The sequence below is a fragment of the Castor canadensis genome, chromosome 11 (assembly GCF_047511655.1).
Source record: "Castor canadensis chromosome 11, mCasCan1.hap1v2, whole genome shotgun sequence".
Lineage (NCBI taxonomy): Eukaryota > Metazoa > Chordata > Mammalia > Rodentia > Castoridae > Castor > Castor canadensis.
The window spans coordinates 21,469,349-21,488,547 of record NC_133396.1 but is presented as its reverse complement, the minus strand read 5'-3'; the positions used below and the strand labels follow the sequence as shown (position 1 = coordinate 21,488,547).

The window sequence follows — 19,199 nt, the reverse complement described above, 5'->3', positions numbered from 1 at the left end:
ATTTGTATGAGATTTTCTTTTTTTTATTTTTTTAATTTTTTTTAATTTTTTTTTTTTAATTTTCTTTTTTTTTGTTTTTCTTTTGTTTTTTTTTTTCTTTTATTATTCATATGTGCATACAAGGCTTGGTTCATTTCTCCCCCCCTGCCCCCACCCCCTCCCTTACCACCCACTCCGCCCCCTCCCTCTTCCCCCCACCCCCTCAATACCCAGCAGAAACTATTTTGCCCTTATCTCTAATTTTGTTGTACAGAGAGTATAAGCAATAATAGGAAGGAACAGGGTTTTTGCTGGTTGAGATAAGGATAGCTATACAGGGCGTTGATTCACATTGATTTCCTTCTAGGTTAATTCTTTTTGATCTAACCTTTTCTCTAGTTCCTGGTCCCCTTTTCCTGTTGGCCTCAGTTGCTTTTAAGGTATCTGCTTTAGTTTCTCTGCGTTAAGGGCAACAAATGCTAGCTAGTTTTTTAGGTGTCTTACCTATCCTCACCCCTCCCTTGTGTGCTAAAAGCTTTTACCATGTCCTCAAAGTCCAATCCCATTGTTGTGTTTGCCCTTGATCTAATGGGGTTTCGTTGAGAAAGTTCTTACCTATATCTACTAACTCCAGAATAGTTCCTACTCTTTTCTGTATCAACTTAAGAGTTTGGGGTCTGATATTAAGATCCTTGATCCATTTTGAGTTGATCTTGGTATAGGGTGATATACATGGATCTAGTTTCAGTTTTTTGCAGACTGCTAACCAGTTTTCCCAGCAGTTTTTGTTGAAGAGGCTGCTATTTCTCTATCGTATATTTTTAGCTCCTTTGTCAAAGACAAGTTGGTTATAGTTGTGTGGCTTCATATCTGGGTCCTCTATTCTGTTCCACTGGTCTTCATGTCTGTTTTTGTGCCAGTACCATGCTGTTTTTATTGCTATTGCTTTGTAATATAGTTTGAAGTCAGGTATTGTGATACCACCTGCATTGTTCTTTTGACTGAGTATTGCCTTGGCTATTCGTGGCCTCTTGTGAAGAAACACAATTCTTAAAGAATCATGGTAAAGCATTAAAATCAGCGACAATGGTCAAAGGAAAACAATACGTAATTTCAAGAAGAATCATTTCCTTGCCCATGAATTCTCACCCGATACAAATCTAAAAGTTCCAGGCATTTTAATATAGTATTGTAAATAAAGTCTTTATATGTTATTTACCAGACTGTTAATTTATAAATGATAAAAGCTAAACATATGATCCTTTTACTCAGTAAAACTCCTAGGGTGAAAAGATGCATGTTTGTCTCCAGAAGGCACTGCCATTTTTCAAAGACAAAAGCAAGAATCCAGTGCCTGCTTTGTTTGCAGATATCCTCATATTTGCTTGTCGTTTTCTGCAACATGAAGACTGTTGGATGGACACCTAAACTCACAGGCAAAAGCACTTTTGACTCATGACCACCAAGCACAGGTAAAAGAAAGGTTCATGAGATGCTGGGAGGTGAGGGAATGTGACAGTGGGAGCAGTGGCATGTGTTGAGGTGAAGGCCTGGGAGGAAAGTGGTCACTTTCATGGTTGGGTTTACAGCAAGTCTCTTCTCTCTCATAGTCAATCTCACAGCTGCAAATTCAAGGACCTGGGCTAGATCGTCTCCACAATCCTTTGTTGCCCAAAGATTCTAAGAACACAACTCTTCCTGACCCTGTGAACATAGGGTTCACCAAGGAAGTCAAGACAGGTCAGTACTTAGATGTATACAGACTCAGATCGTTAACTTACATTTTAAATACACAAGCATGACTTTACTACCTTTGACTGTATCATAAATTAAGCAATACTAAAATCCAGTATTGTTATAAGAGTGCTATCCATTTCTTTCAAATGACCAAAGTTTTGCCCATCTGACATAAATACATTCTACTACTTCAAAAATAAAACTATATACCAGTGATGGAGCACTTGCTTAGCAAGTCCTGAGTTCAATCCCCAGTACCACCAAATATATTTAATTCAAAGAAAATGTCTCAACACACTTTCAGGCTAGTAGGACAACATATAAAGAATATCAAATATACCTTAACATAAAAAGGACATGTGAGAAAAGCATCAAAAGCCAAAGTGAATGATGCACTCCAAGATTCTGAGATAAAACTTGGATCATCAATAATTTCCTATTAATGGCAATCAGCTAAAAGCATCTTGTGATAGTATCAAAACTAATATCCTGAGTGCTTTACTTTTCCAGAGTTTACTTAAGTGAAAATATCCAGAAAAGCATTAATAATACACCTCAAATTATCATATTAACTGGAAAATTAAACTAAAAACCCAGGGCTTCTCCATCATTGTTATACAGCATTTCATTAGCCTCATTGTAGATCACCATGGTATGTCTTAAGCATACCAACTATTCCTATTCCCAATCCGATAATCAATCTTTATAAAATATGATTTTGCATGTTAATTTGCATAATATAGATACTGACACAGCTCAATGCCACCAGGTGCTGGGGTGCCTGGTTGAGCAATTAAGCAAAAAAAGAGAAAATAAAGATAAGGCATTTATCAGCTCTTATCTCTACACTTGACTCTAGACCTAAAAATAAAATAGCAATCAGTTATGCTTGCTTCCAAACTGTTTATAATTAATAATCATTTGATTTTTAAAGTTACATCTATGCAGTATACAAAAATAAAAGGAAACTAAAGTTCATTTTAAAATTAAAACTAAATTTCTATATTAATGAGTCATTCAGATGGAAGACACAAGTGTGAAACTAAACCGACAAAAATCACATTCGTGATCAGATTTAGCCAGGTGAAAAGTTTAGATTTACTCAAAAAAAAAAAATTCAAAATACTGTTAGACAAAGCACTCACAATATGATCATTTTATTTTGTAATCCACCTAGCAAGTTTTAAATCTTCCAAGCACAACTTTTATGGTAACAACCGAATTAATCAAAACACTTTCATATTTAGAACATAAGAAAACAAGCATGTTTTGAACTAGTCTCCATATTGCTGTTAAGACTCAAGTTGCAATATTTAAATTCTTACAATAAGCAATCTCCAATTTTCACATTTTAAGACACTCCATTCTCAGAAGATCTGTAGTTGCATGTATTAATGCAACTAAAGAAGAAAAATAATTTAAGCAAATTTACATCCACTAAACTTCAAGACAACTTTTGGGGGAAGCTGGGCATTGAACCTAGGGCCTCACACTTGCTAGACAAGCACTCTGCCACTGAGCCACACCCCCAACCCCCAAGACAAATCTGGATGGCAACTATGGGAAGCCTTTACAAATGTTGAGCCAAATTTTCTTGAGTCCATGACAGCACCAATTACCACTAACAGCACCACAAATCATGCTTTATTAGAAAACCTGAAGGAAAGAAAAATGAAGAGGTGAGACTGAGTAAAAGGGATTGGCTACATATCTGTACAGCTTCAGAAATTCTGACAGTGAAAACACACACATTCAGTAAATCTACCTGGTTTCTGCCCCACCATGACTGCCAGCATGACTGAGCACAAGCTGTTTAACTTCTCTCTGCACCAAATGTGCAATCCTGCAGAGCAGGGACAGCGACACCAGCTCCCCATAGGAGGAGTACATATCAGCACATTAACAGAAGCACATCAATTTTTATATCTCCAACAGGAAACCCAGATGAAGGTCCAGGTGGAAAACCATCTCACATCCCAACCCAGAATACCAGCACTCAGCAGACCTTGACTTTCCTTGCAAAGATTTCTGATATGGTTAAAACACATCTGCCTGAGTTTAGCCCATGAGAAAGGAAGGAATAACTATTCATAATGAACCAAAAATTCTGACTAAAAAAGTGATAGGCAGCTTCTAAAATAATGTTGCTGATTTTAAACATGTATATGTTTTAATTCTTCATTTTTCCCTTATTAGTGTGTTTGAGCATATCTAGTATAGCTGAGTGCCTCACATCCAGTCACAATTTCCATCCATTAAGACCCTGGATTCCCAATGTGATCCTGAAACCAACACTCAGGCTTCCACAGAGTAGAGAGATCTGTGGAATAGCACACTTTCTAAATGGCAAGATCTTTTCAAGCTTCAGTACCATGTATCCTTCACATGGAGAAACACTGCTTAATCTTCTGTATTTGTAACATTTTTCTGAAACATCAACACATAATAAAAACCAAGAGAAGACACAGGAGGAAACACTCTATGCAGTGAAGAAGAGCCAGGCTGTAGAAAAGCATCCAGTAGCTTCACACATTTCTCCAGTCTGTTCTTCCATTGGAGGGGATCAGTGTTGGCAAATCTGAAATAGTATGGCCTCTCTTCTTGGTCTGTTCTGCTCCCAGAGCACAGGAGTCCCTCTCATCCCTCTCCTGCTACTTCCTCATCTTAGAATATATTCCCCTATCTTCCCAATCAAAGAAAATCCTATGCATTGTCTAAAGGCCAAATCAAAAGCAACCTCCCAATGAGCTCAATGTCGCTTTCTTTTCCACATGCTTTAACAACTCTTATTTCACTCAGAGTAGAACTGTAATACTACATACATAGTAGGCGTGATGTCACATTAGTTGTTTCCATGTAGGGCCTCTACGCCCTACTCAAGCTCTGCCCCGTGCCTGCAGGGTTTGGTGTAACACAGATGGAGTGGAGGTCCACTTACCCAACATAATCTCTCACTACACATAGGAAACACATACGTATCACCGAGTTGAACAACCTTTGATCCTTCAACACCTCCACAAGTTAATGGTGTAATTTATGTGTGACAAAAACATCAAGTCAAAGGGAACTAACTGTGAAGAGACAGGAGAGCACACGGCTTAACAGTCCTGGATTTGAATCCCAGTCTACCATTCTAACTTTGTGACTGTGGACAAGTGACTAAACCTCTGTTTCCTAAGTTGTAAAATGGGAACACTGCTAACTTCTTCAGAATTGTTGAACCCAACTGAAGATCAAATGAATTAATTAAAAGTGCTTAGGACAGCGCCTAACAGTAAGTACTACACAGGTATGTTATTTTGTTTCAGGTGCAAGAAAACCTCTACTCCACAGACCTGTGTGCTACTACACGAGCTGATATACACATCAACACAAGAGCCAGAGCTGGTGCTATGAGTGTAGCTCAGCAGTGCAAGGCCCTGAGCTCAAAACCCTGCACTGCAAAACTAAAACAAACAGACAGAAAAAAGAGTCGGTTTCAGCAACAGGATAACTGATACTAAATGTCTCAAACAGGATTTTGCTCTCAGAATTCAGGTGTTAGCTGGACTCCCCTCCGACCCTGTTCCTCATCCAAGTGTCTCTAAGTCAGATCTAAACAGGTTTCTAACACATCTTAATGTCCCATATTTCCACCCTCATTATTTATTTCCTAACTTTTTACTAGAGTTACTGCAGACAAGACACATGGATCTTGTATTTCTCAAAATATCTTAAACAGAAGTGAATAGATATTAGAGATACAGGAAACAAAAAAAAGTGAAGGCCCTTATGTTAATCTTACTTCCTGGACTTGCTCTTAAATAATTCTGATCTTGTGCTGACAATTAATCAACTCATTCTCTTTTCTTCCATTCATGATAGAAATCTATTTCCAGAAACCATTTTCCCCTTTGTATAATTTAATACAGGGTTTTTTCAATTCAGTTTTACCAATTTCAACTAGATTTGACTATAATATAGTGCCATAGTGGCTGTGCCTTAGGTTAAAGTTTAACACAAGGTTTCACAGTTTGGTGGAAAACAAGACCTGAAATAAAGGGCTTGCCATGGAAATTCTGAGATACAGATGAGAAAAGTAAAGGTTTAATAATTCTAGTCACCAAGAAATGTTTCAGTGTTTCCCTTAATGGCATCATTCTTTCCTCCCCTGGTATAAATCCAGGCTTCCTAAGTACCAAAAAAAATTCCACTTGGCTCTGAAGAATGTTGTCTGCAAAACTGTTACAATCTCAACCTCTACCCCAGCTTCCAGTCCAGTGAAGTCCTCAACTTCCTATGTCTAAAATGGAGATAACACCCCAACTTTATGGGGTGCTTTTAAGTATATAAAATAGGAAATCTCCTAAATATCTAGCATTTAATGAATATTAGATTTTTCTTTCCTTCCAACTCCTTTAAAGGAACTGTAATTCAACCATTCTACTCCAGCACTGGATGTCATGCTCATCCCTTGTTTCTCACATCATGGGGCAAAAACCTTTTAGGTACAAGTTTAAAAATAAGGAATCAATGAAGTTGAGCTTTTCCTGTCTCTGGAGGATAGCACTCTGGTTTCAGCTATGAGCAATCTCAAAGTAACATACAACATTTAAATGACTGTACCAAACACATGTACTAAAAACTGGTTTGAGTTTTTCACCCTGTACTCATGACATCTTCTTCCTCCTGGTATGGCTCATAATATACTCTTGTTTTATTTGTGGCAGTAAGATTCATTCCTGATGCCTGAATACTTTTGTAAAGATAGAAAGAAGGCGCATAAGTGTTTTATTCCCACCACATTAATTTATTAGGTTCAGTATTGCACATACCTTATAGATACAAATTAGAATTTTCTTTTCTCTTTTGCATAGTTTCAGAGAGTACTTTTTCTTAAACCATCTAGCCGACATACCTCTGGATTGTAAACTAACTCTTAAAAAACATAACAATGGTGCTCAGGCAGAAGTCACTATCTTTCTGATTATGGACATTTGTATCACATCTGTCCTAATATTCACATGATTATCCACCCAACAAATATTTACATAGCATCTATTGAGTGCCAGGCACTGCACTAAACACTAGAAATACAAAGAGAAAGAAGACTTGGACTTTCACTTGTGTAAGGAAAGAGAACAAAGAAGTAGAGAAGTGATGTAAGGAGGTCCTAAAATAGGGTTAGTATCAGGATGGCAGGAAACTCAGGAAAGGTTCGAGCTAAACTGTGGAGCAGTCTTGCAGGTGAAGCAGGTATCACCTGGCAAGAGTGGCTGAGGAAAGAATGAAGAAAACACTCCTGGTAAACTGCAACTCCCGATGGCCAGAGACCCAGAAGAAGGAAAGCATCCTTAGATCAGGGAAGCACCCCTAGGTAAGTCTGCAGAAGCAGGTCACAGGCTTACAAGCCTTCAAATGTCCTTCTTCCTGATAGGGCAGGTCTGAACTTCATGCTGTTTTGAAAACAGAACAGTTTCTGTGTGAAAGAAAGCAAATATTCAAGCTAAGAGTTGCTGTGTCTAAAAATGTAATCCCCAATGATATTATCTCATCAGATGGCAGAAATCACCTTACCATAAAACTAAAAAGGACACTTAGACGTCAGAGTCAGCTCTGAAAGTAAACATTTACTAGGTTTCCACTACCTATCAGGATGAATAACCACTCCATACACCACAGCACTGGCTCCTCGCAGGGCAGGAGGTGTGCGTGAATCAATCAACAGAACACTTGCACTTACTAAGGAAAAGAGTAGCAATTCAGACGGCCATTAATCAGAAATCATTTCAGCACAAGCACACAGCACTGAATGGGAATATCTGACACTAATTCTGCCCAAGCATCCCTAATACTTTTAATAAGTATTTATGCACTTTTATGAAGGGGGAATAAGAAAGAAAGAAAAACATTGAGAACCAACTGTACCTGCCCACCTCCACTGTACTTTTCTCTAAATTTTAGGCATTATTAGCAGATTCTGTTTTTTGGAAACTGTAACTTACCCCAAGAATTCATCTATAGTTAACATAGCTTATATTTTGGGGGTGGGTAACCATTCACAAATGGGGTGCCAAGATACAAACCTCTGCTTTGAAGATAAAGGATGACAGAAAATCCTGGCATCAACTTGAACCCACTGGGTAGTTGGAGGTCAATCAGAGTTCAAGAGGTGACCAGATCCTTTTGAGGCTCATAAGCATGATGATGACTGGGTTTTTGTGCCATCATGTGAGATATGCCTGTTTCAAACCCTTTTAAACAGAGGGGAATTACCCACCTAATGTTTAGAAAATAAATAAGATGTGGCCATTCCAGTGCATAGGAAGGACAAACACTCCATTCAAGCTGGCCGACCTCACGATTCTGTGTAACTTGGACCTCAGTCCCCATGTAGCTTCTGGCATCTGGTGTCCACACTACTTAGCAAATGAGGACACCCAGGCACCCCTTTTCTAAAAGGCTGACAACTCAATCCCCACTGCCCCATTTCTGTTTAAAGGTCACCCTCCCTTAAGTCAGTCTCATTTTCTAGAATCTCTCAGCTTGTACAGCTAGAAAAAAACACATTCTTCTTCTTCCCTCAAATACCAGTTTTCATTTTCCTAGAAAGAATGCAAAACCCATTATGCTCAGGTGAGCTAGCAGGAATACCTACTCTAAAACAGGGCATCAAAGCAAAATGCCATCCGAAAAGGAGAAGAGAAGCTGATTGGTTAGTCTTGGTTACCAAAAAACACAGGGCTATAGTTGGAGTCACAGGTAAAGTATAGTATGTCATGTGTTCTTATCAAGGAAACAACTCGAGATTCAGAACCACCTTTCAGTGGCTTTACAGAAAGTAGGGAAATGTAAAGTCATTCCCTGCAGACTCTTTGGAATGCAGTATTGACCATCAGAGCTGTGAGCTCCTGGCAATGGTAGTTATTGGCAGGGCTTACTTCTGATGCTGTTTCTTTGGGGCATCTTAATCAAAGAGCCTGGGTTGGGAGTTCATTTTAATTTGTGATAATAAACAAAAGAGCAAAGATAGGAAAAAGTAGGAAAAACAATGCAGAGGCTAGTCAGAAGTAACACACTATGGAAGTAGCTGCTTGGCACTTCAAATAGACAGGTCACACTTTCAGAGGCTGTTTCTACCTCTGTAATTAGAGAAGTGCACGGTGCTGCTGATGCTGAGGAGGGAAAAAAGAATCAAGGTGGCTCATTCCCTTTTCCAGTAGCGAGAGCAGCGGATAACTGTCAGCTCTGCTGCCTCCAGAGCAGCATGTAAGCAGCTGATGGCCATTCTGCCGAGTGACGACGGCATTTGGAAACAGCTGGTGAAAGACAGAAACTACTGCCTGGAAAGAGCCTGAAACTCACCCTCACCAATGACCAGACCACACAAGTCTACTTCCCTTTCTCCTCCTTTCGAAAGAAAGAGGGAGGGAGAGAGGGAGGGAGGAACGGAGAGAACGAAGGAAGGAAGGAAGGAAGGAAGGAAGGAGAAAAGAGACTAGGAGAGGAAGGGAAGGGAAAGAGAAAAAGGTATACATGCTACAGATAATTTATCTACTGACCAAAGCAACACACTGCATTCATAGCTAGAAAGCTTGCCTTGTCTGGTAAGAAAACTCTTACATAGTAGGAATACCAAGTCTCAAACCCAGCTGCCATTTGCAGGTGTGTGGCCAACAGTGTGGAGAGGAATGAACTATTGCCCTGAACAACACTCTATCAAACAGAACCAAAAGGAGAAACAGTTGGTGACCATTAAGAGCAAACTCAAATATTCTAAAATGGTCAGATATTAAGAAGGCAGTCAAAATAGGGAACACTGGGTAACTATATTTATGGGATTAAAAGCATTGTCCGGACCTAACTTCACAAAGTTACAACAATTGATAAGCTATGATGAGGAGTGAATATGATCAAAGTACTTCATAGACATGTATGAAAATACAATAATGAAACCTGTTAAAAAATATTTATAAGGGGGGAGATAAGAAAGTGTGATAGAAGGGATGAATTTTATCAAAGTAGTGAACCTCTTTTGTACAATTAGTATATAGTAATAAAAATAATAATTTAAAAGTATACTGGGTTGGTCTATACCTGCTAGAAATCAAATACAGATGATACACACTAAACAAAATATAACAAGCAGGTGGCATGTTACAAATATGTTGGTTCTTAAAAAAGTTTTGTGAATTAAAATTTGTAGCTGCACTAGAAAGACTCATTATTTAAAGAATTCTGTGGATAAATTCTTCACTGAAGAAAGAACTGTGCATACAGCACATAGTCATTTCTCTAATGTGCCTGGTTTGTAAACCCTGAATTTCAGATATTAGGTAAAGTAAGGCAATTTGGAATAAAGCTCAACCTCGCCAATAACCCAGGAGATGTAAATTGAAAAGAGAGGCCCTTTTCAGCTGTTATCGGTGGTAAAAACATAAAACATTTATATTGTCCAATAGTTTCACTAAGAATGAAGACAAAGGAGCATGCACTCTCTTCCACCAATACTGAAAATGTAAACTGGAACCCTTTTTGGAGAGCAACTCTGCAGCGCTCATTAAAATTTTAAATGTACATATACACACTTCTGGGTAACTATTGTAGAAATATCTAGTGCCCAAAGATGTGCCCCACAGCAGTGTTTGTACTAGTAAGAACTTAGTAACAATTAAAACAACACCCGGTGGAGGCACATGAGAACAAAATGGATACAATCATGCAAGCACCACTAAATGGAATAAGGCAGATCTGATTATTCTGACATGAAGGATGTTCAGCATACAATACTAGGTGAAAAAAGCAAATTGCAGAACGACAGAAAATGTCGATCTCTCTTTAAAAACTAAGTGTGTATGAATGAGTAAATGTCTTTCTTGTTGATTTTGTTTTGGTTTGTTTGTTTGTTCTTTGAGACATGGTCTTGCAAAGTTGCTCAGGCTGGCCTATAACTTCCTATGTAGCCTAGGCTGGCCTTGAACTCTAGATCCTCCTGCCTTAAACTCTTAAGTGCTGGGATTACAGGCATGAACCACCACACCCAGCTGAATGGATGTCTTCAACAGAAGTTAAAACAACAGAAAGAGAAAAATGTATACGATTTTACTTTTTATTTTACAGTTTAAAACTGTTACGAGTATCACTTTCTTTTTGCAGAACTGGGGTTTGAACTTAGGGCTTTGCTATTTTGCACAGTTTAAAATTTTTTTGAGTATCACTTTTTTCTCTTTTTTCTTTTTCTTTTTTTTTTTCTTTTGTGGTACTGGGGTTTGAAGTCAGGGCCTTGCTCTGGCTAGGCAGACGCTCTACTACCTGAGCCACACTGCCATACCCATGAGTGGCATTGTTTAAGTTTAGGTAAGAGGGAGTTATTACGGTGTGAGACTATTATTAATCTGCTGATACACTAGCGGTTGGTCACTGCTCTCCAGAGGAAGTCACACATACTCCCGTAGCCTAGTCCTGTGGTCACTGTGATTTTTACCAACAAAACCTGCTCAAATGAGTATTCTAAGAGAAGCCCTTCTCTGTATTATTTTTATGAAGGAAATGATACCGTGTTAAAATAACATACTCACTTTCTCCTGAACAAATAATATTTGAAGAAATTCAATGTGTCCCAAATGGTATCTTACAAGTTTCCCACCTAAGCCAAAGATATCATCAAAGTAATAACAGACTTGAATCCCATTGGCCCAGAATCTTCTTACACCTTTCAGCTTCCTAAAATCATGCTCAGGCCTGGACCCAAATCTCACCCGTAAAGTTCAGGCCCATAACTTTGAGAACTAAAATAGGGAAGCGCTCCCTTTCATCTTTTATAGGACTGGAGCAGTATGCCTTTTTCCTCATTCTTTTTTAAAGTAGTATCGCTTGATTTCCAAATGTAACGCTCAAAATAATCTATTCAATGTGGACCTTAAGACCATCTTGGAAGTAAGAAATGTAGAATACTACTCATCATTCCCCATAAAATGTCCCCCTCTAATATGTATACTAGAAACAACATTATCAATTTCAAGAAGGTTTAAAAAGCTGTCCAACTCTGGCTTGACTTCAGTTGTAAAAATACACACACTGCCTCTCTCTTCCTCTAATGCACTTAATATTAAACAGTGTTAGGATAATATTTTCCTGGCTAGAATGTTCTTTCCACTTGCCCTAATCATAAGGCTATGCCCACATGAAAAATGTAACCAGAACCAAATAAACATACTATAGACAATGAACAGGAGAGACAGAAAGTGAGCTAATGAATCTGTGATGCCTTCAAAAGCTATAAAGGGTCTTTGTAGTTAGACAAATAAAATGGAACGCATGAAAGGTTAGATATTTGATGAGTGTAAAACGTAACTATCAAGGAAAACTAGTGAATTTCCTTCTGGATGCAATGGTCATATGCTGTCAGATATTTAAGCTGCATGAAAAGTATACAGCACAGACATACTGTAGCAGTCATTCCCACATCACTGACATAACTTTAAAATGTGCAAACTCTGTTCTAGCCAACAATTGGCAATCTAAACAAAACGCTACTAGAATGATGTAGAGCCTAAAACTCAGTTGCCATGAGTTCCACCCAGTGCATAGGAAAAGAGATGAGGAACAAAAACAAAGAAGAAGAACAAGAAAGAAATGCCACATGACTACAAAATGACTCCACTTTTTTCTTAACACCCACACAAAGACAGCAGTTTCTGACAAGAATGTTCTTGGCAAAAAATAAACTTACAAGAAGGTTTTCTTTCTTCTTTTTTCTTTTCTAGTGAGAAAAAAGGCAGCTCTATGTGCAGATTGCCTAGTAGGCAATAGTGTGTGATTTTTTTTCAAGGCCCAAATTTCTGTCCCACATATTCTGAAAATATTATCTGAACATACCTTTTGGCTCACAAAGAAATGATGACTGGAAACAGAGTTCCTGTTTGGAATGTTCATTTCATGATGTACTTGAAAATGAAGCCCACTGGGGCAGCTTACCTTGGCACTGGAAGCCTTGTTTCCCAAACCCCCTGGAAAACAGAAACAAGAACAAATATCTTAGCATGTTTTGTTCTGATACCAGATTGTAAGCAAGTTATGTGACCAAGTAAGTACTATAGAGTTAAAGGGCTTACACATGAAGTACAATGGCTCCAAAGAAAAAAACACCGCGAAGTGTCTACTTAGATTACTGTGCAAGTTCAACTTTGAAAAAAGTCCATCTTGCCTGTTAATGACCACTGAACTATTTCAACACACCAAGCTTCTTTCCCATTTGTTTACACTGTGTTATTGATATTTAAGTTCAAAACAAGAATAGGACTGTATATTCAAAGTTGTTGGCTGCAACATTCAAGTAACAAAAAGGAGCTTTAAAAAAAAAAAAAAAGAATTGGCTTAATTTGATTCCTAAAAAGCAAGCAAGCTGGGCACTGGTGGCTCACACCTATAATCCTAGCTACTCAGGAGACAGAGATCAGTAGGATCGTGGTTCCAAGCCAGCCTGGCAAATAGTTTGTGAGACATTATCTCTAAAATACCTAACACAAAAAATGGCTGGTGGAGTGACTCAAAGTGAAGATCCTGAATTCAAGCCCCAGTACCACAAAAAAAAAAAAAGTGAAAACTGGGTTTTTTTTCTCTCTAAAGACAACTAAAAAGTGGCTTGTTATGAGCTCATTTAAAATATTACGTTTCTAGAAATTGGCAGCTAGCACCACTGTTAGCATTTAATTTTGGCTTAACAAACCGGATTTTATGAAATATTGCGATTGTTTGCATTTAAGATTATCATGATCTAATTTTTATTGAGAACCAATAGCATTCAAAGCACATACAGAGGCTATTTTGTTCTTGTAAGTGACTTTAGAGAATTTACTCTGTAAGCAGAGAATCTGACATGGATATCTGCCTGCAAATACTGTTCCACCAGAATGGACTGCATTAAATTTTTCTCAGAGCGCTGTTATATAGTCTCTTGCTTTACATTGTATGTTCAAGTCAGTTCACATTCCTTTATAATTAACTTAGAGTTGTCCACCTTCCCCCCCCCAAAAAAAAACTGTACCTAAATCCAAATAATTAGTTTTAAAATATCAGTGCTTGAATTATGAAACAAAATTATAAATCAGGGACTGAGAGAAGCAATAATGAAAGAAAAAGAAAAATTAAATCAAATGAAAGACAATCTTGGTGGGGGCTTTAGGATTAAATAGGGAAGTGCTGCAGGGGTTACTCAGGGATGGAGAAGAGATGGAGATGAGACCTTTATTTTCCATTCCGCAGTACACCTGGGAAAGGCTGATCCTTCCAGGGCAATGATAGTACAGAAACGTTAGTTAGCCTGGGTCATGCTGCATGCCCCTTTTCTAACTTACCTGCAAGTCATCAGCAGTCTGTCTCAAAGCTGACTGGCAGGCAGAAGACCTCCCCTGAACCAAATGCAATATTCTCTGACCTACAACTCCCAAAACTCATTTCAAACAGTCTTATCTACAATTACCCACTCCTTGAGCACAACTGTTTCAAATGCTGACCACACAATGAAAATCATTCATAAAGGTACCTGGCTGGGCTTTCCATGAAAGTGTACTTTTGAGCGGATTTCAAAAAAGAAAGGAAAAAATTAAGCACTTTATAAGCGCCATTGTCATGGGACTCTCAGTTTGAGACGTTTTCCTCCAGATAGGATGGATTCATCCAAGATACATAGGCCACACAGGTGGCTGGTGGCAGGTACACTCTGTGGCACTGTCACCAGGTGCAACTCCAAAACCAGGAGGTGGGGAGCTAAGAAACCCTCCCACAGCTCTGGCCTGTGAAGAACTTTCTGCTCCCACAGACAAGAGGTAGAAGGGTCAAGGTTGTCCTAAGAGCAACAACCACTAGTCAAACTAGGAGACCCAGATTCCCTTAGTTACTGGTTTCTAAACTTTTTTTTTTTAAGGTGGGAGGTGATCTTTTGAGAGTCAATGAAAACTATAATTCTCTCGCGGGGGTGTGGGGGTGAGAACCCTACACAAACACCACTTCACCTAGTGTTACAAGGTTTACCGATGCCCCCCAAACCCTCTAGTTAAAGCTTGTGGTTTTTTTTTTTTTTTTTTTTTTGGAAATCACCTGAACTCTGCCATCTTTAGCCGATACAGTATTTTTCTTAAACAAGCCCTCTGTCCTCATCAACAGGGTTACAGGTCTAATCTCGTGTTGACAGGGTCTATTTTAAATGACTCCTTTTGCCCTTCTGCCATTTCCCTGCTCTGTTTTGGTCCCCCTCCCCCACTGCAAGCTTTCAACAGTTTGCTGCCTCTCATCTCTCTCTCTCTCTCTCTCTCTCTGTCTCCCTCTGGCCTCACCCAGAAAAAGTCAAAGTCTCCGTCCGTGCCCAGCAGATACAGCCTACAGTAGGCAGGGAACCAAGATTCCAGTGGCGTCCCGGCCCGATGGGAAACACAAACACACTCCCCTGAACGCGCCCAGCCTGGCTCGCCTGCAACTTGGACCGCGCGCGACGCGGTGGCCGCCGCTCCCTCGTTACTCCGGGGCATGTTTCTCCAGGAAAGCTCTGCCCCTCTGGCTTCTCGTATTTTTTCTTTCCCCTTTGCCCACACCCGGGCAAATGGCTCCTACGCTGTCTAGGTGCAGGCGGGTGTGCTTGGGGAGGTGGGAGACCCTGGTCCCGGGGGAGGGGATCCATGTCACTGACGTGCGGAGCCAGCCTGCCCCGGGGGATGTGTGGCGGGGCAGCGACTTCCCTGGGAGTCCTGCCCGCATGTGTGCCAGTGGCCGGGGCAGCCGGGTTCGCGCGTGTCATTCCGGGCAAGAGTTCGGACTCCCGCCTGCTCTCCAAGTTCTCCGAGTGAGTCAGCCCTGGCGTGGAAGCGCCTGGACTTGAGGGGGCCTGAACACCGGCGCTCCCCAGGGCGCCGGGACCTCAGACTAGGGAAGGTCTGGGATCCCCATGTCCGGCGCCGCGAGAGGGGACGGCGCGCGGTGTCTGTCCGTGCGCCCAGCCCCGCGCGCACTTACCAGATGAAGTCGGTGCAGTGGCTGCAGAAGGTGGGCTGCTTGAAGAAGCGGGCGATGAATCTGTGGTCCTTCACCTCGTGCACGTTCTTCTGTCGCAGCGCCCCTTTGCGGGCGAAGCGGTTGGCCACGTCCTGAGGCGCCGTGGAGTCGTTGGCCGGGAAAACGTCAGCCATGGTCCCCCCAGCCACCTCTTGCCTCCGCCGCGGAGCAGCAGCCCGGGAGGCCGGGGTGGGCGGGGGCGGGGGCGGGGGCGGGCGGGAGAAGGGCAGCGGGGCTGCTGGCGACCCCGGGCGATGGGCGCGGACCGGTGGCCGAGGTCGCTGCGAGGAGGCGCGCAACGACGAGGAGAGTCGGGCTGGTGCGAAGCGGAGGGGAGCCGGAGTCGGAGCCGCTCACTCGCTCGCTGGCCCCACGCTCACCGGCAGCCGGGCGCCGGGCGCTCGTGCTTTCTACTCTCGGCGGCAGAGGCGGCCCGTAGCGGCGCCGCCCACCGCGCATGCCCCGAGCGCTAGGGCGCGCGAGCCGGAGTGGCGGCGCGGGCGGGGGCGCGCGAGCCGGAGTGGCGGCGCGCGCGGGGCAGGGCGCGCGCGGAGCGAGCTGCCCCGGAGCTGCGCTGAGCCGGCGGGACGCGGGCACTGGGGGAATCGACGCCTCCGCGCGGGCGGAGCGGTCGGGGGAACCGGAGGAGAAGGAGACAGCGGCAGCCACGGCCCTCGGAGGGCCAGCCAGAGTTTGCGAGCGGAGGAGGAGACCGGGAGGGGCGGGTCCGTTCTCCTCCGCTGCCTTTTTCTTTTCCTCCCTTTTCCTCCCCTTCCTCCTCCCGGCTCTCCTCCCTCTTTATTCTCCTCCTCTTCTTCCGCTCGTCTCGCCCGGCCTCCTCCTCTCCCCACCTTCCTCCTCCCACTCCCGCTCTCTCCTGCTCGACTTTCACCTCCTTGCTCCTTTCTCCTTTCTGGGATCGAAGTTCCGCGCCACCCATGCCTGCCCCAAAGGAACCCGAGTCCCAGAAAGGGACCCTGGGTCCTACCCTCCGGGCCGTCCCCCCACCTCTGCGCTCGTACCGCTGGTGGCTCCCTCCCCAACTTCCTTAATACGCTGATATTTCCAGGGCACGATGCCCACGTTTTATCAGCCTGTACCGGTTTGCGGTTTTACCTGGCTAAAAGTCCCTCTAATCGTGTATGCCAAAATGCTTAATCCCCAGACCTTCGTACTGTGTGTAGACTGCAGGAGAAAACTGTTTTTAATAATTGAACCTTGGCCCTCTTACAAACCCTCGATCTTTGACCTACAGTCCACCTGGGTGTTGTATAGACAGCAAGTTTGCACGCCAGACATTATCACCACGTAGGATACTTAAAGGATTTGTCCTAGTTATGTATCTCATTATTCATTGGCTATCGGAGTTACAATGTTGATTAGCAGGCTTTCTTGATTTTACAAGTCCAGAGCCTTAATTTAGAAATCATTTTGCATCCTAAGCTGATTACTGCAACACTGGCAGGTGCAAAGTGCATCCAGAACATTTGTAAATTACTAAGTAAAACTGCTTGTGAAAGAGTAGCTGGCATGGATATGCAAAGGACGCAAGTGGGAATGGACCAACTAATCACTGGATGAATATTTATTAGGTCTGAACCACATAAGGGAAACAACTATCTCCCAGCATTTCATTATTGTTTTATTTATTGCTAGATTCACCCAAGTTCACAACACAACTTCTTGAACTAAAGACAACCAAGAAAGAGAACACTGTTTTAATCTCTCAAAGAAGTTTTCAAAAGAAGAAAACTTTTCTAAGATATATACAGCAGCCAGTTTTTTCGAGACTGCCTAACTGTGATTCTTGATGATAAGAATGTCTATTATATTTTAACCAGTGTGAGCTATGGATTGACCGTCTGAGGAGTATGCACTTGCCTGACCCATTTACAATCTCTTGAGCCAATGGTGTTGGTGTCTCAAGAGATTGCACCTGCTTGATGATATTCTATCTGGTCAGAAATTTCAGCACTCATGGTGGCCTTTCCAGGACACTGAAGCAAAAAAGGAAGAGGCAGGAGAGGAATGAAAAGCAAGGCATGATGGGGAAATAGTTCAATTTCTCCACAAAAACAGTATAAACCATCTGGAGTGATGGTTTTTTATATAATTGTAACTCAAATGGAGTGCAGTTAAATGAAAACACAATTTTCCCCCAGAACCATGTTTGTCTAAAACGGAGGTCCTCACACATTTTTTGGCGACAAGCATCTTCCTGTTTCCCTGAGCCATCAGGAGAGTGGGGTTGCAGATGAATCCCTGAGCAAAGCGATAGGGAAGGCAAGTGAGAACCAGATGGACCCAGCAGCAGCCTGCCCTCTCCTGTGTACAATGGAGCAGAGTGACTGCCCTTAGCTGAAAGATCAGATGCAGGCAAGGGTCTCTTTCCTTTCAGGTTGTAGCTCTGCTCTCTTGTGTCAGTTGCTGTTCCTTACAGGATGGGAGGATATGACTAAGTGGAAGTTGGTTGATTGACAGTTGGACTGGGTGTGAATACATCAATTGCCTACATCTTGGCTCATTTGGCACAGAGGGAGTGGTGTGCCTGGGGTAGGGAATTATCAATTTCCAAGCAGTATAGTCACGCTTCTAGCAAGAACTGATGCAAATGGTGGGCTGCCATTCACCCATGCAGCCCACCTGAGAAGTCCCTATGGTCTAGCTAAGACAAGAGATTAAGGAAGGGAGAATCCCTGGGGAGGGGGTAGCCCAGCAGTCATGAGCATCAGTAATTATTTTCAAGTCTGCTGTTTGATGGAGAATGTGCAGGAAATGAACACCTACTTTGACAGAATCCCTTCTCCCCTGCCTTTGAGGAATAAGCTCAAGGCTCTTTGGAGCGGGACCCGAAACCTGGGGCTGGAGTCAAAGTCATGGCATTACACTGATGATTTAGAACCAGAATGGTTTACTTAAAACCAACAGCCTTGAAGATACAACTTAAAACTTGTTCTATGCAACTAACTAGTCTTTTTCAAATAGACCAGGCCATTTTCAAATTAAGTAGTAGGAATTGTCTAAGTATAGAAAAAGCTTGATTCTCAGATTTATAGCAGCTAAGATTATTTTAAAACATGTTTTATTCTATGTATTATATTCAAAGTTTGGGGGATGTAAGGCAATTGATGGAATGCATAATTAATCAGGTTAATTATTATAATAATAATAAGATTCAGTGACTGGTAGGTCTGGAAGTAAATAAAGACAAGAGTCTAGCTAAGAAGCAGTACATAAGAGACGGGAGCCATTGTTGCATAAGCTTAGGGAGCAATAGATCGTAGGGTAGATGAGTCAGAAGCCCCAGTCAGAAATGAGTTCCAAGACCTCCAAGTACACCATGCAGGCTGTTCATGGCACAAGAGCATGCAGTTGAGAGACTGAGAAGAAGATAAAACCTAGGTCATATACTCTTCAAAAAGCCATGCGCCCTTGTCTTCCCAGAAGGGGCACCGTTT

General features: G+C 41.9%; 1 protein-coding gene and 1 non-coding gene across 3 annotated transcripts in view; one reads left to right on the top strand and one right to left on the bottom strand.

Moving 5' to 3' along the window:
- Prkca (protein kinase C alpha) overlaps positions 1-16,073 on the bottom strand; it is a 405,865-nt gene extending 389,792 nt beyond the window's left edge. Inside the window, exons 1-2 of one of the 2 annotated variants that reach the window (XM_020165212.2) lie at positions 15,703-16,073; positions 12,673-12,704 (exon numbers count right to left, since the gene is read on the bottom strand). In XM_020165212.2, coding sequence (XP_020020801.1) covers positions 12,673-12,704; positions 15,703-15,875 — 205 coding nt within the window. In that variant the 5' untranslated portion in view covers positions 15,876-16,073. Of the gene's footprint in view, positions 1-12,573; positions 12,705-15,702 lie in introns of those variants that run through there. The other variant, XM_074045803.1, reaches the window with a different exon arrangement.
- LOC141414136 (small nucleolar RNA U13) lies at positions 7,876-7,981 on the top strand. Its single transcript, XR_012439222.1, has one exon. It is a non-coding gene; the product is annotated as a small nucleolar RNA U13 (small nucleolar RNA).
- Positions 16,074-19,199: the final 3,126 nt, after the last annotated feature.